Genomic DNA, 23,967 nt, shown 5'->3' with positions numbered 1-23,967 from the left:
TTAAATTTTAAATTGACAATTGGTCAAAAAATAAATACAAATGAAAATAAAAGAATTCCAAGACTCTTTCAATAATAAACTTAAAGATTATTCGAAAAAACTCCATTTTTCAATTCCCAAAGAGTTTTTAAATGATTTCTACATTAATGATTTTTGTGGAACGATACCTTATAAAGGTGCAGGTGACAATGTTATTGGAAGTGGCCAATTTGGTGTTGTTTATAATGTTATCTATTATGGGGATAAAATAGAAAAACAATTATGTTGCAAAAGAATTATTAGGAGCTTTTGGTCAAGAATATATTGATTGTGTAACAAAAGAATTATTATATCATTATATTATGCACAGTGTTGATGAATGTACACCAAAAATATATGGAATTGTATTCGAAGTTGATTGTCATAAAGATATTAATAGAATGTTATTGCTAATTCAAAAAATAGAGGGTGAATTTGTTAGCGAATATTACAGAGATGAATCAAGAAAAACAGATCCATCATTTGATGAGGAGAAAAAAAATATTATTAAACAATTATTTAAATACAATTGGATAAAAAATTTGGTGTTTATTCAACATGGTGATCTGCATAGTGAAAATATGATGATAGATATAAAAACAAAGCAATTGTATATAATTGATTATGGTATGTCATCATTAAGCCTTGAAAAAGATAAAACTACATTTTTTTCAAATTGGAGGATTATACCTGATGATGGATTTGGAGGCAATACATATTACATTGGGGTTATAATAGATAACTTTTTTAAAGAAAGAGGTGATTTATTAAAACAAGGGTATGGTGAACTAATCGAAATTTTAGAAAAAGATAAACCAAATAACTGTAAATGGTTGGGATTATTAGGTAAATTTTATACTAAAAATGATTTAAGAAAATTTATTTTCAAAGTTATTCAAATCCCAGTCCCAACAGAATTATTAAAAAATACTTTTGGGTTTGATTTCGGCCAACAATGTTTGAAAAAATTGGTATGTGTAATTTTTCAATTTCTATTAAAGATTTTGGTTTAGAATCATTAGATTCAAAGGTAAACTATTTATTAAGAATTTGGAATGGTCATTTATTCTACTCCTTAATTAGACTTAATAAAAATAAAAAATTGGAATTATATATCGATATAGTAGGTATATTTGACACAATAATTAATGACACTGATCTAGAAATAAAACAAAGTAAATAAAATACAAATAAATAAAATAAAAATAGAATACCATTCTATTAAAATTTTTTTTTTTTTTAACAACAATCATATACTGGTTTATTAATTGTATATCGTTGATCAAATTGAATTGGTTCACAATCACCAACCATTATATTGCTGTTATTATTACCATTATTATTAATATCCAAAGTCATAGTTTTATTTTTAAATAAACTATAATAAATAAAATTAAATAAATTATTAAATGCAGTTTCAACATTATTTGAATCTAATGCAGATGTTTCAATAAATTGCATATAATGTTTTTCAGCAAATTGTTTACCTTCTAATGTTGAAACTTCACGATATTCTTTTAAATCACTTTTATTACCTACCAACATTATTCCATAATCTTGATGTGCTTTTTATAATTTTGATTAAATATTAATATTAATATTTATGATAATAATTCATAATTTTATTTTATAAAATTATTTACCATTTTCTCTAAATTTTTTTAACCATTTTTCAAGGTTATTAAATGAATTTCTATCAGCAATATTATAAACAATTAAAGCCCCAATAGCTCCTTTATAATATGATTCCGTTATAGAATTATATTTTTCTTGACCTGCAGTATCCCAAAGTTGAAGTTTTATTAATTTATTATCAATTTTTAATGTTTTGGTTGAGAATTCAACACCTATTGTTGATAATTTTCCGACACTAAATTCATTTTTATTATATCTTGATAATAGATTTGATTTTCCTACTCCTGAATCTCCAATAACAACAACTTTATTTTTAAATATATTTTATTAATAGTGATAATAATAACATAAAAAAATCAATTTAAGTATTAAAATGTATTTACTTTTACACAAATAATCATATTCTATTGTTTTTAGTACCATTATATATATTTATTTTATTTTATTTTGATACTAATTTTTTTTTTTTAATTAATTTATTATTTATAATTACAATCATGTTTTATGTCACTTTTTTATTTTTTAACGTGGCAGTTATTTGAAACTTTTAAAAAAAATATCTTTTTTGATATTTTTTATTTTTGAATTAAATAAAAATTTCATAACTGCCACGTTAAAAAATAAAAAAGTGAAGTATCTAGTTGACACATAAAGAATGACCAACATGTTATTTATTTAATAATATAAATTTGAAACAGATATGTTTAATAAAAAATTTCGTAAAAAACGAAGATAAAAATCAATATTACCATCAAATATTATTAGATTTTAAAATTTTTTTTTTTTTTTTTTTTTATATTGATTAATTAAAGTTTATCCTTTAAAGGGAATAAACAATAATTAATAGTTTTATTTAGAAATTTTTTTTTTTTTTTTTTGAGAATTATTTAAATAAATTGGTCGAAAGAGACTAGGTTTGGGAGTACTGATTTCGGAATGCAATAGACTTTGCATGTTAAGTTTCTTAAATTAATAATTTGATTGAGGAAAACGTTTGGATCTTTGAAGTTGTTTGGGTCTTTTGAGAGAGTATTTTAAAAATACACGAAATGGTAACAACTCGCATATAAAACTCAACAAATACAGAATCAATTACAAAATTAAAAAATAGGTAATTCTTTATCATTTCAATAAGAGTATTTTATTAGTGGTGCAAGTTTTTCAGAAATATTAGGTAATGAATTTCCATTTAATTAGGATTCGAACCTATGATCTAATGGGTACATTTAGAAAATTTCGCCCAAAGGGGGGCTCGAACCCCCGACCACAAGGTTAAAAGCCTTGCGCTCTACCGACTGAGCTATCTGGGCATTTTTTGGTAAATTTAATTTTAATACAAGCTTAAATTAAAAATAATAGCAGACAAGAGATAGACTTATGTCCCAAGGGTACAACGGTAAGATAACCTGTTGGCTCATAAAAACATATAAGACCTAGGTCAATAGTAGGAAGTAATAAAAACTGCTTATATTGATGGTTTAAAGCAAAAAAATCTCCTCGGACATGTATAACCAGACCAATAAGCATAGCAACTAAAAACTCCGAAATGAGTGATTACAATACTATCATCGAATCTGGGGAGGTAGTTTGCAAAACCATTCGACGGCACAAACGGTCAACAGGACACCTCGATAAGGCTTAAGCGAAGCCGTTGGTTATTCAGTCACTGCAACAGTAAACGTGTGGCACACTGGCGAGACACTTCAAGTAACGGGAAGGAGGCTTATGCCTCTGGGCCTTCGCGCTCACACATAGTAAGTCGATAAAAGTAAAAATATATAAAAACGAATGGCGAGTGAGTGGCGCGAGAGATGAGAGCGAATGTCAGTCAAGAAAGTGACTTAAGGTTTCACCGATACTATGAGGGGTTGGGTAGTTCAAGACCCGTCATACTGTCGCTAGACTCCTTAATCTCGCTAAAACTAGTAGTGATAGTACTCTCTATAAATAATAATATTAAAAAAAAAAAAAAAAAAAAAAAAAAAAAAAAAAAAAAAACCTGGGAACCCAAGTTAATCAAAAAATTTCAAGATTTGTAACTTTTTAAAGTAAAATAAAAAAAATAGAAAGAAAATAAGATGAAAATAACCAATAACACCACCAATACAAATACCTACAAAAAATAAGCGAAATTGTAGACAGAACTCAAATAAAAAAAAACAATTCAAATATGTCATCAACATCAATCACGAAGCCGACTCCAAAATAAAAAAAGATTTAAAAAAAAGTTTGGACAAAAAAGATGTTTTAATCAAAAGTAATAATACAATTAAAAATTCGAAAAAAAAAAAAAAAAAAAAAAAAAAAATAAACTAACACCTCTTTTAGAAACCCTGTAAAAAATACTACAAATAAAATGAGATTTAGCATCTCAAGGAGAAGCAAATAATAATTGTGTTATCCAATTCAAAAAATAGTTAAAAAAATTTTCTAAAAGAAAATTTTTTATATTCATTACATAATTATTTAATAATTTAATATTATTTTAAAGAGAAATTTAAGAAAAAGATTTAATTTTTAATGCAAATTTATAGTCACTACTGACTTGTTGGGTTTTTGAGACCGCAGATGTTTTTTTAAAGCTGTTTCTTCTCATAATTTTTCCACCATTAGAGTTTATTTTACAATCTTTCTTAATTGATGATGGTGCAGAGTGAAATGAACGATACCTCTCGAGTCTGAACAGGTATTAAACTCAATGTCCCGATTGTGCCCATTTGACATTTAAATTACAATTTTTTTATAAGAATTAAAAATTTAAAAGACTCTTGAAAAAAAAAATAGACAAATCAGAATCAAAGGGAGTTTCAAATAACAATAATTCAAAAAAAAAAAAAAAAAAAAAAAAAAATTAAATTAAAATAAAATCAAATAAAATAAAATAAAAGTCAAAATGTCTCTATTTATTTTAAAAGTTTTTTATTTCCGAATATTTTTTTTATTAAAATAAAAAGATATTTTTGTTTTAGATTTTCACCTGAACTTCATTTTTTTTTTATTTTTTTATTTATTTTATTTTTTTTTTTGTTTAAAGAGATAATGAACAAAACATATATAATTTCATTATTATTAATTAAGATTTTTACACAAAATAGATGATTGCCTTTTAGATATAACCACAAAATCGAACCAAATTAGTAAAATTACATTAAATCAAACAACAAGCAAATATGCATTTTGTAGTTCTCCTTTTAGTTGTAATTCATCTGGTTATATGACTTCAATGTATGTAAATTAAAATTTCATTTTCTATTTTATTTTACAAATTATTTTTAACACATATATCTTTTTGGAAAAAAAAAAAAAAAAAAAAAAAAAAAAAAAAAAAAAAAAAAAAGTCAATTTACCTCTTATAATAATTATGTATTCTCACAAAGTGATTTCAGCTGCATGGTTGGATTAAATAGTTTAAGTTTATATGACTTTTATATTTCTAATGACTTTTTTACATCTCAACATCTCCCAAGCTCAGTGGATACTCTTTATGTTTATCGTTGTAAAGGTGGTAGAATAAATAAGTCCCACATTAAAAAGTTTATCATTTTACCCAAATGAAACATTTACAAGTACCATTTATTTTTCTTATTTAAAATCTCTTGATAGATAGTAAGTTATTTATTTTATTTATTTATTTTTTTAACTAATTATATTAAAACATATATTAATATAAATTCATTTTATATATTTAAATTAAATTAATTTTTTCAAGTTATCAAAATGATAATACACCAGGATATACATTACAATTGAAATATATAAATGATTTAACTACACCACTCAAAATTAAAAAAGATGTTTCATGGATATTTGAATCAACAAATTTACCATCATTAAAAAATATTAATATATCAAGATTGTAAGTTTTTTTTTTTTTTTTTTTCATATGAAAAAAATATATAAAAGATGATTAACTTTATTTAAATTTTAAAAAAAAAAAAATTAAATAAAATAAAAGAGTTTCATATGCAAGTTCAAATTTTGATATTTCATCTTATTCAAACTTTTCAACATATAATAAAGTTGATACAATTTATATAGAAGATTTAAAAAAATATTTACCATTGATAGAATTTCCATCAAGTTTAGTTCAATTAAAAGATAATGTTAATAGAGATATTACATTTTTAATGAAATTTTCAACACCATCATCATTAATTAGTCTTGAAAATTTAAAGATTTTAGAAGATTTTGATATTTCTAGGGTTGGATCATCATTTCAATTCAATGGTGAAATTCCATTTGATTTAAATTCAATAGCATCAACATTGAAAACATTTTCATTTCAAGATTCAAATCTATATTCAGGTTTACCAAATTTAATGTCTTTTAAAAATGTTGAAGAGTTATCATTAAGAAATAATAGTATACCTGGAGAATTACCAACTTGTTTTACTTGTTATTTTATAAATTTATTAATGAACCCAGATTCAAGTTTTGATGAATTAGATGCTATGAGTTTTACTCATGGTTTCTCTGGTAATAAATTTAATAATTTAGATTTTTATTCTGATCAACCACCATGTAGTAAGTATTATTTATATTAATAATAATGGTATTACTAATAATATATTTAAATAACATATTAATTATAATTTTTGTTTTTTTTTTAGCAACAATTGTACCAAATTTAAGAAATGATTCAACAAAAGGTATGACATATTTATTTGTAAAGGATTTAGGATTCTCTGATGATTATGTTAGTTCATCTTCAAGTGGATTATATTTTAGAATGGATATTCCATCAATTTCTTATTATGCAAGTTCAACTTCACCACCACTTGGTTATTATATAGATTTAACATTTAGAATTTCTTCAAGAGTTTATAGAGTTAGTTCAAACCCATTACCACCACAAATTAAAAATATTTCAATTGTAAATGATTTAGTAATAATTGGTGGTGCATATTTCAGTTATAATGTATCAACTATATCAATTGATATTGGTGGATATAATGTAATGTTTTATCATCAACATTTTATGAAATTAATTGCGGATTGGTTGTGGTGAAATCAAGTTTATCACCAGTTGTATCATTATCATATTGTAATTTTAATGGTACTTGCTTCATGAAATGAAAGATGTATTTGTGATAGTAAACATAGTGGTGCTTCTTGTCTTGAAATTAATTGTACAAAAGCTTGTACTTCAAATGAATATTGTGATTTATCAATTGGAGAATGTAAATGTAGTTCAGGATGGCTTGGTGAAAATTGTTTAATAGCAAATCATTATTCTTCGAGTGTTTCACAAATTGGTAATTCAATTAGTTTTTATGGTTGGTTTGGAAAAATTCATAATGATCTATTTATTAAAATTGGTGTTGTTAATTCAACAACGATGACAGCATGTATAAATATTACAACAACAGATAAAATCATTAATTGTACATTATCAAATAAACCAAATAATGGTTTTCAAAATGGTTATATAAATCAAAATTGAATTGAATGGATTGGTAAAAATTTATTTAAATATCAAGAGGAAATTCAAACAATTTCATGCTATCAAAATTGTTCTGGAAATGGTAAATGTAATACATGGTCATGTTCATGTAATCAAGGTTTTACAGGTTTAGATTGTTCTTCAAAAATTATTTTAAATCATGATGATGATAATAATAGTGGTAATAATAATAATAATAATAATAATAATAATAATAATAATATTGAAATTGGAAATAATGCAATTTCAACAATTAAAAACTCTGAAACAATATTTGAAATTATGATTACTAAAATTATTGAACAAAATATTAATGGTGATACAATTAAAGAATGGGACATTAAAAGTACAAATTGGTTAGCAGTGGAAATGTATGAAAATAATTCAAATATTTTTAATCAAACATTGAATGAAACTGAATGTATAATTGTTTATGCTATCGAACAAGTTAATAGTACAAAAGAATATTCATTTGCAGTTTTTAACTATTCAATTGATTCAGGTTCATTAAAAATATCAATATCTATTAATAATTATCCATATTTATCAACTTTAAATAATTTACAAATTCAAATGAAATCTCAAGTTGCAACTTCAGATATCGTTGATAAAGATAATAGCAATAATAATAATTGTAATGAAAAAGTTACACAAATTAAAGATTCAGTTAATGATAATTTTTTAAATTTTATTTCAATTAAAAAGAATGGCAAAATGGAAGATTCTTATCAATAATGAAGAGTGATGATAGATCAACATTAATGTGAACTTCAATTGTATCATATGAAAATGAATCAATTACATTAGGTTTAAATTTACCATATTGTAATAAATGTTTAATTGATCCTGGTAAGTGATATTTTTCATTAATTAATTATAAATTATTCTGAAAAAAAAAAAAAAAAAACTAATTTACTCATTATTAATTATTTATTAAATTTATTTAGATTTTTCGGTTCTTTTATCATCAGATTTTAAATCCTCATGTGATGATGATGATAATGAAGCAAGTAGAAAATCCTATGTTATACCAGTTGCTGTTGTTGCTAGCGTTTTAGGTGTTGCATTAATTATTACTGTTGGATATTTAATAAAAAAGAAAAAATCATCAAAAGATTTTAGTAATAAATTAAAAGCTTTAAATAAATCATAATAATTTTAAATTTTTAATATAATAAAAACTATAGTTTTTAAATTTTATTTTTAAATCAAATTTATTGTACATTTAGATTTTTTTTTTTTTTTTTTTATTATTTTTTTTTTTTTTTTTCATAATTTTTTCATGTCATTTACATTTTCATTTTTTTTTATTTTTTTATTTTTTATTTTTTTTCACCGACAATTATCACAAAATGAATTTCAATAAATCATTAAAATTAATTAATAAAAATGGAATCAAATCAATGATTTCATCAACATCATTTTTAAATAAACCAACATATATAAGAAAACAATCAAACCAATTATTTTTCTCAAGTAATAATAAAAATAACGATAATAATAATAATAATATCAATAATATCGATAATAATTATGAAAATAAAAATTTTGGAGGAGTTCCTGAAGAAGATAAAAAAGCATTACAAGAAATTTTAGATAAAGTTGAATCAGATAAAGAGTCATTTAAAAAATTCATTGCAATGGATGAAGAAAAGACAGGATTTAAATATGAAAAGAGTCCAGTTCTTAAACTTCAAGAAGGTTTGATAGGTGAATTATTTGCTGGTTTTGAAAAAAGAGTAAGGGAAGATGAAAAAAAATATGATAAATTAATTGAAGATTTAAATAACAGAAGAATTGAAAGTCATAGATTATTAAAAAAAGAGAAATTTAAGTCAAATATATTCCATTACACGATTACAGTTTGTGTAATTATTATTGCAATAAGTTATTTTTCACAAATTTATGAAAGATCTAAAAACTTTACAAAAATTTTTGATGAAAATTGGGAAGCTTTAAGAGTTATTGTAAATAATAGAGATTCTCAAAAAGAAAAGAAATCAAAATTAATTGATTCAATCTCAACAACTTTATTACAACATAATAACACTGCCACCACCACCACTTCTCAAAATAATAATAATAATATTGATTTAGATGAAATTAAAGAAGATGTTGAATCAATAATTAATCAATTTTGTATTCAAGATAAACCTTTAAATCAAATCTTTGTTGATAATAATAATAATGATATTTCAAATTCAAAGATTTAAATAAAATAATAAAATAATAGTGTTTTGTAATAAATTAAATTTGTTTTTTTTTTTTTTTTATTTATTTATCTATTTATTTATTTATTTTTATAAATATAAAATATCAGATGGTTCTAATTGATCAAAATATTTAGCTATAATTGTGAAAAGGATATTAATTGATGGTAGATTTGGATCATTTAAATTTGTTATTTTAGATCTAAATACTGATAACCTTCTTATACATGAACGTAAATTTGAACATGTATCTGGATCAATAGGTTTCTCTAATAATGATAAAAGCATATATAACCAATATGATCTCTCTTGAGTAAATTCTCTTTTCTCTAACCATTCAATATGATAATTTACTAATGCAACCGTTAAAACATGATCCAATCTACATAATATATCCATTGTTGGTTTATTACCTAATGTTGGTTTTTTAGTTGAATAATCTACCACTTCTTCTTCTTCTTCTTCCTCCTCTTCCTCCTCTTCTACTTCCTCTTCTTCTTCTTCTTCCTCTTCTTCTTCTTCTTCCTCTTCTTTATTTTCATTATATTCATAATCTTCATTGTTTTCATCATCATCATCATCTTCTTGATTATCATTAAAATCTTTCATTTTTATATCATTATTATTATTATTATTATTACCATTACTACCAAAACAAAATATATACCAATATCTTTTATCATTTATATGTGGTAGTTGAGGTATTAAATTATTATTATTATTATTATTATTATTATTATTATTATTATTATTATTATTATTATTATTATTACTAGGTCTATTTGATTTTATATACTGTAATTTTTGTCTAAATTCTGAAAAATCATTTAAAAATTCTTTTTCCCATGTTGGTGTTGGTAATAATTCTTTTTTACATTTTGTAATTGAAGGTGGTAATGTAAAATAACTATTTGAAGGAATTGTAACTTTAATTTTACTGTAATCTATATCTGCAACAACAACTGAAGGACAACGATTTGAATGCCATTTAACCCTTTGTAAATATTCTTCACCTGTTAATGGTTCATTATCATCTGGTTCTATCTCTTCTCCAACTTCAAATGCCTTTGATTGAAATTCATCCATATGTATGATAAGATTATTTTTTATTTTCTTTTTTTTGAAAATGTGTTTAAGATACCTGCATAGACAATATCCTGCGGGAATAAAAAAAAATTAAAAAAAAAAAAATTAAAAAAAAAAAAAAAAGTGGGTTTAATTTTTTAATTTATTTTTGGAATTTACTACAATAAGATTATTATTTCTTAGTTTTTAGATATTTAAATAATTATTTTTTTAATATTTAAAAGGTTTATTTTTCATCAATTACATCATAATCTCCATATATAACCATATATTCTCCATTCTTAGGACTGACAAATTCACATTGCATTGAGCCATTCAAAGTCGAGCTGCTATGTTTCCTAAGGTATATCCCTGATCGTAATCTATCTTTTAATTGTTATAACTGTCATTTTTTTTTTTTTTTCATGAAATCATGTCCACTTCAACTCATACCTACAATTTGGTATTTGAAATACAAACTGTGCACTAAGGTAAAACTAATATAATATCTCAATAAAATCAAATAATTTTAATAATATCATTTTGTGTTTTAAAAAAAAAAAATACCTTAGAAAATAAAAAATCCCTTAAAAAATAGACGTGGCCATAGCAAGATTTTGGTGTTGGGAAATTTCACATAAAAAAAATTAAAAAAATTAAAAAAATAAATTAAAAAATTTTTTTTTTTTTTTTTTTAATTTTAATTGTAATCATAAAAAGAAACCACCCAATCAAAATAAAAAAAAAAAATGGATAATGAACATTTAATTCAATTAATGAAATCAATTGATTTTTCATGTAAAAAACATAGAGATCAAAGAAGAAAAGATTCACATAGTACACCATATATTAATCATCCAATTGGTGTTGCCTATAATTTAATCAAAGCAGGTGTTTATGACAGTGATATTTTACAAGCTGCAATATTACATGATACAATAGAAGATACACAAACTACAAAAGAAGAAATTATTAAAGAATTTGGTGAAAGAGTTGCATCATATGTTATGGATGTAACAGATGATAAATCTTTATCAAAACAAGAAAGAAAGAAACATCAAATTGAACATGCATTACATATTCAAAATGAATCGAAATTAGTTAAAATGGCTGATAAATTATTCAATCTTAGAGATATTCAAACTAATGCACCACCATCTTGGTCTGTTGATGTAATTCAAGGTTATTTCGTTTGGGCAAAAGCTGTCATTAACAATTTAAGAGGTCAAAATCAATGGTTAGAATCTCAATTGGATGAAATCTTTAATTCAACTTTTACTTTTAAAGGTTCTCAATATCCAACTATACCATGCACTCCTGATAAAGAACCTGAAATATTAGAAAATTATTATAAAATTTTAGTTGGTAAAGATTAAATAATAAATAATAAATAATAAATTATTAATAAATATTATTATTAATAAAAGTTATCAAAACTAAAAATAAACTTTTGAAATTCCCATCATTTTTTTTTTATTTTTATTTTTTTTTTTTATTTATTTTTTTTTTTTTTTTATTTTTTATTTTTTCGTAAATTAAAATAATTATTTGTTACAATTTTCTTGTTTAAATCTTTTTTTTTTTAAAATTTTTGTTCATTGCGTGTTAAAAATAATTATTAATTTATACTTTCCAATAAAAAACATGATATTTAAATGGAGAGTTTTAGTCATTTTACAATAGATTGTATATATTGGTAATGAAATCATTTCAGCAAATGTATAATAATAATAATTTTAACCAGAGTTAATAATAAAAAATAAAAATAAAAGAAATAAAAACAATATTACACCCCACTCACCCAGAAAAAAATAGTGTGTTAAATGATAATACAAAATTTATACAAATTACCCCTAATAATTAGTATTATAATAATTTGTTTTTTTTTTTTTTTTGACAACTTGTAAAACTCGTCTAAAATAACATCATAATAAAAAAAAAAAGATATAAAAACCAAAAAAAAAAATATATATATCATTAAAATAAAATTCATTTAATAATAATAATTTAATTTTTTTCATAGTATTCAAAGATATAATGAAAAACTTTTATTATTTTATATTAATTTTATTATTTTTTAATGAAGTTTGCTATTCATTAAAAGATGGTGAAATTAAACTTCATTTAATTCCACATTCACATTGTGATTCTGGATGGACATCAACAATGAACGAATATTATATGGGTCAAGTTAAAAGTATTATATCATCAATGGTTCAATCATTAAATGTTGAATCAAATCCACCTAGAAAATTTGTTTGGTCTGAAATGTAAGTAATTTAATAAAATTATTTTAATTATTTAATTTTTAAAAAAATGTTTAAATTATTTATTTAATAAATTATTTTAATTATTTATTTAATTTTATTAATTATTTTAATTTTTCCAAAAAAAAAAAAAAAAAAAAAAAAAAAAAAAAAAAAAAAAAAAAAAAAAATTATATATATATATAAAAGTGGATTTTTAGAACAATGGTGGGATGATATGCCAATTGAAATTAAAAATGATTTTATAAAACATGTTAAAAATGATAGAATTGAATTTGTAAATGGTGGATGGGTAATGAATGATGAAGCATGTGCAAGTTTAGAAAGTGTAATTAGACAATTATCAAATGGACATAAATTTATTAGAGAGAAATTTGGAAAACAACCAGAGAGTGGATGGCAAATTGATCCATTTGGACATTCATCATTGACACCAACATTACAAGCTCAATTTGGTTATAAACATGTTGTATTGAATCGTATTCACTATGAATTGAAAAAGAAATTTAAAGAAGAAAAGAATTTACAATTTAAATGGAGAGGTAGTCCAGAAGGTGTTGGACCAAAATCAGATATATTAGCTCATGTTTTCGATGATTTCTATACAAGTCCACCACATATGAGTTTTGATGGTTACAATTTCCTTGCCTATGGTTTACCAAGATTAACAATGGAAATGATTGAATTGGCACGTAATCGTTCAGTATTTTATAAATCTCCACATGTTTTAATTCCAATGGGTGGTGATTTCGCTTTTAAAAATGCTTACAAATCATTTGAACAAATGGATCAATTAGTTGCAAGTATCAATGGTCAACATGCAAATGGTGAATCCAATGTGATCTGTCAGTATAGTACATTGGCTGATTTCTTTTCCGATACTATCAATTGGCATAATGAAAATAAAGTTTCATTCAATTATTATGATTCTGATTTCTTTCCATATGCTGATGATTCAAATACCTATTGGACTGGTTATTATACATCTAGACCATTGCTTAAAGGTTATGAAAGACATGTTTCTTCAAAGTTAAGATCTGCTGAAATTTTATCAGCACTTCAAAACGATGAAAAATATTATCCAAACCAATTGTTAAATGCTTCTAAACAAGTTTCAATTCTTCAACATCATGATGCAATTAGTGGTACAAGTAAAAAACATGTTGTTCAAGATTATTTTTCACGTTTACAAAAAGCTGATATTTTAGTTAGTGAACAATCTGAAAAATTATTAGCAAGTGCACTTTCTCAACATTCACCAACTAAATTGGATATCATTGATATTGGTGGTTCTTTAAATTTTCCAAAAAATAATGATGCAATCTCTTTTATTTTATTTAATCAATTATCTTGGTCAAAAGAAGAATTAATTTCAATTAAAGTTCAATCGGTTGGTGATCATGGTGAATCTTTGAATTCACCAACAAATAATGCTTGTCCATATGTTTTGGCTCAAGAAGATTTTTTAAATGAAATTGAAATTGATTGTAGTCCAAGAAGTGATTTTAAAAGTGATCAATCTGATGATCATAAAGAATTCATTCAAATTGATTTCCCTGCAAAATTAAAACCATTCTCAAGCAAACTTTATTATTTAAAAAGAAAATCAAATCCAAATAAATCAAATTGGGTATTACCAAAAACTAATCATTTCAATTCAATTGAAAATTCAATTTATACTGCAAATTTAGATGAAAATTATCTTATTAAATCTTTAAAATCAAAATCATCTCGACATGGTGGTGGTGCTAATCAAATTACTGAAATTAATCAACAACTTTTAACTTATTCAGATATTGGTGGTGCTTATATTTTCCGTACAAATAAACAAGTTTTTCAACCACCAAGACAAGTTTATTCAACTTTTACTTATATTGGTAAATTTTATCAAGAAGCTCAAAGTATATTACAAGATACTCATCAAATTTCAAATAGAAATGGTTATTATTATTATTATGGTAATAATCAACAACAACAACAACAACAACAAACTATTTCAACATTTAATTATAACAGTATTAAATTAATTAATACTGGTAATGAAATGATTGATAAAAAGATTAATTTCAATTTTCATATTAGAGGTATAAATGGTACAACAACCATTAATAGATTTACAACTGATATTGATAATAATCGTGAATTATATAGTGATAATGGTTTAGAGATGATGCATAGAAAATCAATTTCATCACAATCAGTTGAAGTTGGTAGAGAAACTCAAAGTTATTATCCAACTATTAATTCAGTTTATATCGAATCTCAAAGTACTGGAAAAAGATTTGTTTGTAATAATGATAGATCAAGAGGTGTTTCAAGTCAAGGTCAAGGTTGCTTGGAAATGGCATTACATAGAAGTTTAACTTATGAAGATGGTAAAGGTTTAGAAATTCCTGCAATTGATGAATCCTCAATTAATGCACGTTTTGAATGTTATTTAGATGAAGTACCATCAAATTCACAACAATCGAATGGTGGTGGTGGTGGTGATGATATTAGAAAACAATCAATTAATTATCAACATAAATTCCAAATTTATCAAGGTCAAGATTCTTCTTATATGTCTTCAAAATCTTTTATGTTAAAACCATTACCAGAGTTTATTCATATTCTATCAATGGAAAGATCTGGTCCTCGTTCAATTAAATTAAGAATTCATAATATTGAAAATAATAATCAATCTCCAATCACTTTTGATTTAAATGGCTTATTCTCTTTTATCAAATCAATTAAATCAATTAAAGAATATAATTTATCTTTAATCAATAGATTCGTTGATAATAATATTGATAATATTATTTCTTCTCATCGTTCAATTGTTGGAAAAAATCTTTTCCCTATTAAAGATACTCCAACTCGTTTCAACCCAATTAATACAAAACAAACTAAAATTACCTTATATCCATCAGAAATTAAAGCAATTGAAATTACTTATCATTAAAATTATGTATCAAATAAAATAAATAAAAAAAAAAAAAATAAATAAAAAAAAAAAAAAATAATTTGATATTAAAAAAAAAAAAAAAAAAAAAAAACCAAATCATGGTTTAAGTGAAATAAAAATATTAAAAGTGTTTAGAGATCTGACACAAAAAAAAATTAAAAAAAAAATAAAAAAAAAATAAAAAAAATTTTAAAAAATGGATTTTTAATCTTAAAAAAAAAATTATAACAAGATTGTTTGATCAATATTTTTTTTTTTTTTTTGATTTTAAAATCAACTTTAATTACTTTCTAAAAAAAAAAAACTAAAAATATCTTTAATAAATAATTTTAAAAAAAAGATATTAAGATCTTTTTTTTTTTTTTTTTTTTTTTATTTAAATTTTTTATTTTTTATTTTTTTTTTTTTATGAAGATGATATTTGGTAATTAGCGAATTGAAATCGGGCGAAAAAAAAAAATTGTTTAAAAATCTAAAAAATTGAAATAACACAAAAAAATCATTTAATTTTTTTATTTTTTTTTTTATTTTTTTTTTTTTAACATTTCAAATAAAATTGTTCTAAATAATAAAAAATATCCCCAAACCTTTAGGTTAATTAATAATACTCCAATAGTTAAAACACCAATTTTTGCAAAATGATAACACCTCCCCAACATCTAATTTTAGGTTTTTTTTTACACTATTTTCGTTGTATTTATTCTTTTGTTGAAGAAAAAAAAAAAAATTCACCTTTGAGTATGGTAATCATTGTTGTTTGTGTCAATATTGAACACCCTTATTATTATAAATTATTTTATTATAAAATTAAAAATAAAAAATAATAAATAAAAAAACTAACTGTTAAATAATAATATATCATTAAAAAACGAATAATAACAAATTAATACAAATTAAAAGATGTAAATTTAATGAATCAATATTATTTTTTTTTTTTTTTTTTTAAAAAACAAAATTATATTCCCCCACCTAACCCCTTTTTTAGATATAAAAAAAGAAAATATAAAATAAAAATAAAATAAAGATAAAAAAAAAAAAAATGGAAAAAAATAAAGTGGAAAAAAAAAATTAAAAAATCACAATACAATGTTTATTGTTGTAGAAATCTAATGTTAAACATAACTAAAACGGTTAGGAAATTAAAAGAAATACCTAATTTCAAATGTGCGATACAAGAGTGAGTCAGTTAAAAAATTAACACACCAAACAAGCATTAACACCAGAAAAAAAAAAGAATTATTTAAAAAAAAAAAAAAAAAAAAAAATCAAAAAATCAACTAAATTTGCACAAATCATCACATCGCTCTTTATTTTTTGAATATTGAAAATAAAAAAATTAAAAAAAAAAAAAATTAAAAATACTTTAAAAATGTATACTTAGTTTCATATAATACCATTATATTAAATAACCCCAACCTAATCATCATCTCATAAACCCGAAAAAATCTCTTTATTTTAGATTTTTTTTTTTTAAAATTAAAAAAAAAAAAAAAAATTCTGTTAAAAAACAATTTTTATTTTATTTGTTATTAATTAAAAAACACCATTGTTATGATATTTTTTTTAAAATAAATATTTAAAAAAAATAAAATAAAATAATAAGAAAAAAAAAATAAAAAAAAAAAAAAAAAAAAAAAAAAAAAAAAAAACCTATTAATCAAAGAAAGTTTTTCCTCATTTCATTTTTAAAATATATTTACTTTTTATTTATTTATTTATTTATTTATTCTTTTCTTTAATCTATTTCATCTTTTATTTATCTATCTGTCTAATCTAAAAAAAATATTATTAAATATTTTTATTAATTTTTTTTTTTAAATTCCAATAAATTATTCATCCTTTTTTTTAAAAAAAAAAAAAAAAAAAAAAAAAAAAAAAAAAAAGAAAAAAAGAATTAAAAAAAAATAAAGAAATAAAATAAAAGAATTTATTTATTAATTAATTTATTACCAAAAAAAATAAAATAAAATGAATACTATTAAATTATTTATTTCATTATTTTTAATAATTAATGTTGTCTTATCAGATTCCTTATCTTCATCTTCTGCCGGAATTAATTTATTTCCATATGACTTCATTGTAGTTGGCTCAGGTGTTAGTGGTTCCATTGTGGCTTACAGGTATTTCTTTTTTAATTTTAATAATTATTTAATCTTTTTTTTTTTTATTTTTTTATTTTTTTTTTTAAACTTTTATTATTAACTATTTAAAAAAAAAATAATAATTAAAAAATGGTTATTATTATTATTAGATTAGCTCAAAAAGGTTACTCTGTTATTATTATTGAAGGAGGTGGTAAATCAATTGCCTCTTTGGGTGGTATTGATTATATTGGAACCAAAGGTACTTTAAATTCTGATAATGTTTATACTCCACAGGTAATTAAACACTTTAAATTTTTTTTTTTTTTTTTTTTTTTTTCAAAAATTATTAATATAAATAAATTTATTTTAGAGACCATTAACAAAATATGATGTACCATTTTTTTTTCAATCAGCAGATATTAATGGAAATAGATGGGATATTCCAAATACAAATGTTGCAAAAATGGTTGGTGGATCAGGTCTTCATAATGCTATGGTATACCAAAGAGGAATTGATTCAGATTATGACTGGAATATTAGTAATTGGAATTTTGTAGATTTAAAACCTTATTTTTTAAAAGTTGAAACCATATTAGATTCAAACCTCCAAAGTTCAACTGAACATGGCCATAATGGATTTATAAAGGTAAAGAGTATACCATTTGATAAGGAAGGTAGTGATTTTGTTAAATCATGTAATGAAAGTGGATTAAATTTTAATGATGATTTCCAAGTTAATCCACGTTCTGGTTGTGGTTATTTCCAATTGAATATCGATGGTAAAGGTGAACGTTCATCAACTGCACATGAATACCTTGCTAAGGCCGTTGCAATGTCAAGGGTTAAATTAATTGATTCTGCAACAGTTACACGTATTAAATGGACTTTTAATATATTCAGTGGTAAAAATGAAGCAACTGGTATTGAATATGTATCTGATGATGCACCAAATACAATTAAAACATTATATTGTTCAAAAGAGGTTGTACTTGCAGCTGGTGCATTAAATACACCAAAGATTTTATTCAATAGTGGTGTTGGTGATTCCAATGTTTTAACACAAACTCAATATTCAAATTACATTCAACCCATTAAACATTTACCAGGTGTTGGTCAAAATCTTCAAAATCATTTCATTGTATTCAATGTTTGGAGTTATGCTGATAGTGCATCACGTCCAGATTTTTACACAAACTATAATGTAAACTTACAATATCAAACCCAAGGAACTGGTATTTTATCAACACCAGGTTTTAGTGTTGGTGCTTGGTTAAAACCAAATTCATCATCACCATCAAGCCCTGCTGATACAATTATGACCATTTTCCCAGGTGCACTTGGTAGTACATTACCTGGTATGATGACATTTGCCGTAAGTTTATGTGAACCAACACCAAATCCAATCAATAAAGTTACATTGCCATCAAATGTAACTGGTTTATCAGCTATTCAATTCTATAAGAAAGGTGTAAATGTTTCATTCAATCCAGGTGCTGTCGATGTTGATGTTGCAAAATTAGTATCATCCATTAAAGAGAGTCGTAGAATTATGTCTTATCCACCAATGTCTCAATTATCAATTCCAGTTTTACCTGATGCTTCAATTAGTACTGATGCTCAATTGGAATCATTTGTTAGAAATAATATCGTACCTCATGATCATTGGAGTGGTACTGCTAAAATGGGCACATCATCAGATCCACTTGCTGTGGTTGATAACAAATTAAAGGTATTTGGTGTTAATCGTGTTCGTATTGTTGACGCTTCTATCTTACCTCGAATTCCACATGGTTTACTTCAAGCAACTGTTATGGCTGTTGCTGAAAAGTGTGCTGATACAATTTTAGCTGATTATCTTTAGAGATCAACATAAATAATCAATTTAATTTGTAATAAATAAAAAAAAAAAAAAAAAAAAAAAGTGAATCGACACTTTATAGTTATTTGTTGTGCAAATAAAATTAAACTTTAATAGTAATTATTTTTTTTTTTTTTTTTTTTTTTTTTTTTTTTTTTTACAAATTCTATAGATTATTTATTTATAAGAGTTTTTTGACCATATTTTCAAGGGCTACTTTATTGGCACCAGAGAATCTTTCTTGTTCTTCACCATTTCTGTAAGCAATGAAAGTTGGGACACCTTGGAGTGATTCACAAACTGGTAATTTTTTAAGGGCATCAACATCAACTTTGAAAAAAGTGATTTTGCTGTTTTCTGGTGCATTTGAAATGTTGGTGAAAACTGGGGCGATAGCACGACATGGGCCACCTGTAATAGGAAAAAAAAAATTTTAAATTTAGTACACTTTATTTTTTTTTATTTTTTTTATTTTTTTTTTTAAAAAAAAAAAAACTTACACCAGGTAGCAGTGAGATAAACAACAGCGACTGGAGCGTTTTTGAGTTCAGCTTCGTATTCACTCTCGTTTTTTGGTTCTTTGTACATTTTGTTTTGTTTGTAAATTGGGATGAAAATGAAATATTTTTTTTTTTTTTTTTTTTTTTTCAAATTTTGATTTTTAAATTGAAACTGAAAAAAAAAAAAAAAATAAAAAAAATAAAAATATTTTAAAATAAAAAATAAAATAAAAAAAAATAAAAAAATAAAAAAAATAAAAAATTCTAAAATAGAAAAAGAACTCCCTTCCTGATTATGTCATTATTTGTTTCTGGAAAAAAAAAAATAAAAAAAAAAAAAAAATTAAAACAATGAATAAAAAATCAAATAAAAAAAAAAAAAAAAAGTTAAAACAATCGATTAATTATTTAAATTCATTTAAAGTAGTTTATTTATATGAAAATTATTGCGTTAAAATAAAAAATAAAAAACAAAATATTTAAATAAATTTTTTTTGTTTTCCATTATTATTATTATTTTGATTATTCTTATTTTAATTATTTATCATTATTATTATTTAAATTATTATTATTTGTGTTATTTTCTTTTGAATAAAATTGATTCAATAAACTAATTTGTTTATTTGAGACTTTTTTTGGTAAATCTACCAGTATTTTTAAATAGTAGTTTCCTTTGACCAGAGTGATTGAATTTAAGAAACCTTGATTCTTTATTTTTAAAATTTGATTTGGTTGAGTACCAGCAGGTATATCAATCTCCATACTACCACATAAAATTGGAACCGATATTCTACAACCTAAAATGGCATCAATGAAATTTACAACTACCTCTGATATTACATCATCTCCATCTCTCTTTAAATTACTACTCTCCTCGACTTGGAAATTTATTATTAAATCACCATAAATTAATGATTGTTGATTATTAGAATTATTATTATTATTATTGTTATTATTACAATTTAAAAGTTTATTTGGTGAATTTGGTAAATTATCACAAATATTACCCAATGAAGGGAATACTAATTTTTGACCATTTGTAACACCTTTTGGAACATCTATTGTAATTTCACACTTTTCCATTATTCTATTGCTTCCTAAACATAAACTACATTTATTTTGTTTATTATTATTATTATTATTATTATTATTATTATTATTATTATTATTATTATTATTATTATTATTATTATTATTATTATTATTATTGTTTTGATTATTATTATTATTTTGATTATTATTACAACATTCACTACAAATTGTTAATTTATTATAATTTATTAGTTTCTTATGACTACTCATTACTTCAAAGAAACCTATATCAACAGATACTGAAACAGAATTTTGACTTTTTAAATTACTAATATTTGAAATATAATTACTAAGATTACTAATATTGTTTTGTAATGATGCATAAGAGGATTGCAATTGTGGATTTGATGAACTTATTGATAGTGTTGATGTTGATGTTGATGTTGATGATGTTGATGATGTTGATATTGATGTTGATGATGATGATGATGGTGATGATGTTGATGATGATGTTGATGCAGTTGTAGTGTTGGTTGCAGAGCTATTACCATAACTACCAGTTAATAATGATGAAACAGATGATGATAAACCATTATTACTATTTTGTTGTTCGAAAAAGTTTGAAATTAAAGTATTTGAAGATGTAAATAAACTGCTGCTGCTTTCTCTATTTGAATTTTCAGGTGAAGATGATGGTGAACATGATGATGTGGTTATTGAGAATAATGCACTATTAATACTACAATTTCCTAAAGAACCAATATTACCCATACTTCCAATAGCGTTATTAAAATATGTTGATGCTAAAGATGAATTTGATATTCTACAAATATTATTATTTGAATTATTACTATTATTATTATTATTATTATTATTATTATTATTATTATTATTATTATTATTATTATTATTATTATTATTATTATTATTATTATTGTTACTAATATTATTATTAATACTATTTAAGCTTATTGGCAAAAAATCTGATTTATGTTTTAAGATTACTGAATTTAATATCTCTGATTTATCATATTTATTTTTTCTAGTTGGATCCATTAATGTTTCATATGCTTCTTTTATTTCCATAAATTGATTTAAATCATTTAATGAATTACTATTACTATTACTATTATTTTTATTACTACTATTATTACTATTATTACTATTATTATTATAATTATAATTATAATTATTGTTATTATTATTATTATTATAATTATTATTATTATTGTTATTATTATTTTTATTATTATTATTTTTATTATTATTATTATTATTATTATTATTATTATTATTATTATTATTATTATTATTATTATTATTATAATTATTATTATTATTACTATTATTATTATTACTATTATTATTATTTTTATTTTTATTATTATTATTATTGTTATTATTATTATTATCACTATTATTACTATTATTCACCAAACTTGAAATTGATGAATTGTTGCTATTATTAGATAATTCATTTATATTTATATTATTGGTTGTATTAAATTTATCAGGATGATATTTTAATGCCAAATTCTTATATGCTTTCTTAATCTTTTTTTCATCAGCTGATGAATCGATTCCCAATAAGTCATAATAATTCCTTTTCATAAAGATTTTATAATATGTTGTGTTTTTTTTTTTTTTTATTATTATTATTAAAAAATAAAATTCTATTTGATTTTTTTTTTTTTTTTGATAATATTTTATTTTAAAATACAATAATATTATAGTATAGTATTATAATCTATAAAATAAATTTTGGTATATTCTTTTTTTTTTTTAAATGTATATGTTGAAAAATTAATTTTGAGAAAAAAAAAAATAAAAAATAAAAAAAACAAAAAAAAATTAAAAGTGTTTTAACACTATGAAAGTTTATAATAATATTTTTTTATTTGTGTGGTTTGTGTTAATGTGTGTTGTGTTAAAGTGTATGTGGAAAATCACTATTTTTTAAAAGAAAATTCTTAAAAATTTGGAAAAAATTAGATTTAAAATATACATAATAAGTTATTTTTATTTTAAAAATTTTTTTTTTTTTTTTTTTTCAAAGAAAAAACCCCAAAAAAAAAAAAAAAAAAAAAAAAAAAAAAACAAAAAAGTAACTGAAGATAAATGGAGAATTGTTTTTTTTTTGGTTTAAGAAAAGAAAAGAAAAAAAAAAAAAAAAAATTAAAAAAATTTAAAAAAAAAAAAAGGGAAAAAAAAAAAAAAATTTAAAAAAAAAAAAAAAAAAAAAAAAAAAAAATCATTATATTTAAATTCATACTAAATTTCTACTATTTCATCATGTGTTGTGTGAATTTTGATTGGTTTTTTTTTTTTTTTTTTTTGATTTATTTAAGAAAAAAAATGTAAAAATGGAAATACTATTTATTTTCTATTTTTTTTTTTAAAAATTTTTTTTTTTTATTCATTTTTTTTTTTTTTTTATATATCCAAATCTCCATTGATATCATCTTTTTTTAGAATTGGTGAATTATGTGGATGTCTCATAGAAAGCTGGTATTTAATGTTCTGTTTTGTGTTTAAAATTGATTTTTTAAAAATAAAATATAAAAAACAATAAAACATTTATGAAATTTCATCTGAACGTTTTTTTTTGTTTAATTTTATTTTTTTTTATTTTTTTCATTTTTTTTTATATTTTTTTTTTTTTTTTTTTTTTTTTTTTTTACAAAATTTAATTTAATATTCCCAAAAAACACTCGGTATTTTGACAAATTTAAAATAATTTGTGTAAAAAGCCACATAAGCGTCCTTCGTTTTTACAAAAAAAAAAATAAAAAAAATATCGCCCTTCCCTCATTAAATTTCAAAAAAAAACAATAGAAAAAAAAAAAAAAATTAACAAACTTACAATTGTAAAAAAAAAAAAAAAAATATAATATACCACCCATCGTCGAAA

The 23,967-nt window shown here is 22.0% G+C and overlaps 9 protein-coding genes, 1 non-coding gene and 1 pseudogene across 10 annotated transcripts; 6 read left to right on the top strand and 5 right to left on the bottom strand.

Annotated features, from left to right (window-relative positions):
• Positions 1 to 40: 40 nt before the first annotated feature.
• On the top strand, positions 41 to 1,031 carry DDB_G0287237 (annotated as a pseudogene; the record flags this gene model as incomplete).
• Positions 1,032 to 1,257: 226 nt separating this feature from the next.
• Positions 1,258 to 2,076, bottom strand: rab11B (Rab GTPase; the record flags this gene model as incomplete). The annotated part of the gene is made up of 3 exons (XM_632236.1): positions 1,258 to 1,583; positions 1,662 to 1,958; positions 2,037 to 2,076. 3 exons carry the CDS (start codon positions 2,074 to 2,076, stop codon positions 1,258 to 1,260), a joined length of 663 nt encoding a protein of 220 aa, XP_637328.1.
• Positions 2,077 to 2,890: 814 nt separating this feature from the next.
• On the bottom strand, positions 2,891 to 2,963 carry tRNA-Lys-UUU-16. The gene has a single exon. It is a non-coding gene; the product is annotated as a tRNA-Lys (tRNA).
• A 236-nt stretch (positions 2,964 to 3,199) lies between these two features.
• Positions 3,200 to 8,249, top strand: DDB_G0287235 (hypothetical protein; the record flags this gene model as incomplete). The annotated part of the gene is made up of 9 exons (XM_632235.1): positions 3,200 to 3,267; positions 4,732 to 4,878; positions 4,992 to 5,186; positions 5,363 to 5,509; positions 5,609 to 6,177; positions 6,264 to 6,607; positions 7,136 to 7,730; positions 7,904 to 7,945; positions 8,044 to 8,249. 9 exons carry the CDS (start codon positions 3,200 to 3,202, stop codon positions 8,247 to 8,249), a joined length of 2,313 nt encoding a protein of 770 aa, XP_637327.1.
• Positions 8,250 to 8,448: 199 nt separating this feature from the next.
• Positions 8,449 to 9,309, top strand: rcdJJ (random cDNA clone veg110; the record flags this gene model as incomplete). Its single annotated transcript, XM_632234.1, has 1 exon — positions 8,449 to 9,309. One exon carries the CDS (start codon positions 8,449 to 8,451, stop codon positions 9,307 to 9,309), a length of 861 nt encoding a protein of 286 aa, XP_637326.1.
• Positions 9,310 to 9,396: 87 nt separating this feature from the next.
• Positions 9,397 to 10,392, bottom strand: gemin2 (component of gems 2; the record flags this gene model as incomplete). The annotated part of the gene is made up of 1 exon (XM_632233.1): positions 9,397 to 10,392. The coding sequence occupies one exon, from the start codon at positions 10,390 to 10,392 to the stop codon at positions 9,397 to 9,399; it is 996 nt and encodes a 331-aa protein (XP_637325.1).
• A 728-nt stretch (positions 10,393 to 11,120) lies between these two features.
• On the top strand, positions 11,121 to 11,747 carry spoT (guanosine-3',5'-bis 3'-diphosphatase; the record flags this gene model as incomplete). The annotated part of the gene is made up of 1 exon (XM_632232.1): positions 11,121 to 11,747. One exon carries the CDS (start codon positions 11,121 to 11,123, stop codon positions 11,745 to 11,747), a length of 627 nt encoding a protein of 208 aa, XP_637324.1.
• A 661-nt stretch (positions 11,748 to 12,408) lies between these two features.
• Positions 12,409 to 15,579, top strand: manF (hypothetical protein; the record flags this gene model as incomplete). The annotated part of the gene is made up of 2 exons (XM_632231.1): positions 12,409 to 12,641; positions 12,828 to 15,579. 2 exons carry the CDS (start codon positions 12,409 to 12,411, stop codon positions 15,577 to 15,579), a joined length of 2,985 nt encoding a protein of 994 aa, XP_637323.1.
• A 1,971-nt stretch (positions 15,580 to 17,550) lies between these two features.
• On the top strand, positions 17,551 to 19,527 carry chdh (choline dehydrogenase; the record flags this gene model as incomplete). Its single annotated transcript, XM_001732971.1, has 3 exons — positions 17,551 to 17,702; positions 17,834 to 17,960; positions 18,037 to 19,527. The coding sequence occupies 3 exons, from the start codon at positions 17,551 to 17,553 to the stop codon at positions 19,525 to 19,527; spliced, it is 1,770 nt and encodes a 589-aa protein (XP_001733023.1).
• Positions 19,528 to 19,705: 178 nt separating this feature from the next.
• Positions 19,706 to 20,112, bottom strand: trxE (hypothetical protein; the record flags this gene model as incomplete). Its single annotated transcript, XM_632228.1, has 2 exons — positions 19,706 to 19,935; positions 20,025 to 20,112. The coding sequence occupies 2 exons, from the start codon at positions 20,110 to 20,112 to the stop codon at positions 19,706 to 19,708; spliced, it is 318 nt and encodes a 105-aa protein (XP_637320.1).
• A 449-nt stretch (positions 20,113 to 20,561) lies between these two features.
• DDB_G0287225 (hypothetical protein) lies at positions 20,562 to 22,667 on the bottom strand (the record flags this gene model as incomplete). Its single annotated transcript, XM_632227.1, has 1 exon — positions 20,562 to 22,667. One exon carries the CDS (start codon positions 22,665 to 22,667, stop codon positions 20,562 to 20,564), a length of 2,106 nt encoding a protein of 701 aa, XP_637319.1.
• Between the last annotated feature and the right edge of the window lie 1,300 nt (positions 22,668 to 23,967).

This window comes from Dictyostelium discoideum, assembly GCF_000004695.1.
Source record: "Dictyostelium discoideum AX4 chromosome 5 chromosome, whole genome shotgun sequence".
In the NCBI taxonomy this organism is placed as follows: Eukaryota; Evosea; class Eumycetozoa; order Dictyosteliales; family Dictyosteliaceae; genus Dictyostelium; species Dictyostelium discoideum.
This window is presented reverse-complemented; position numbering and strand designations above follow the sequence as displayed.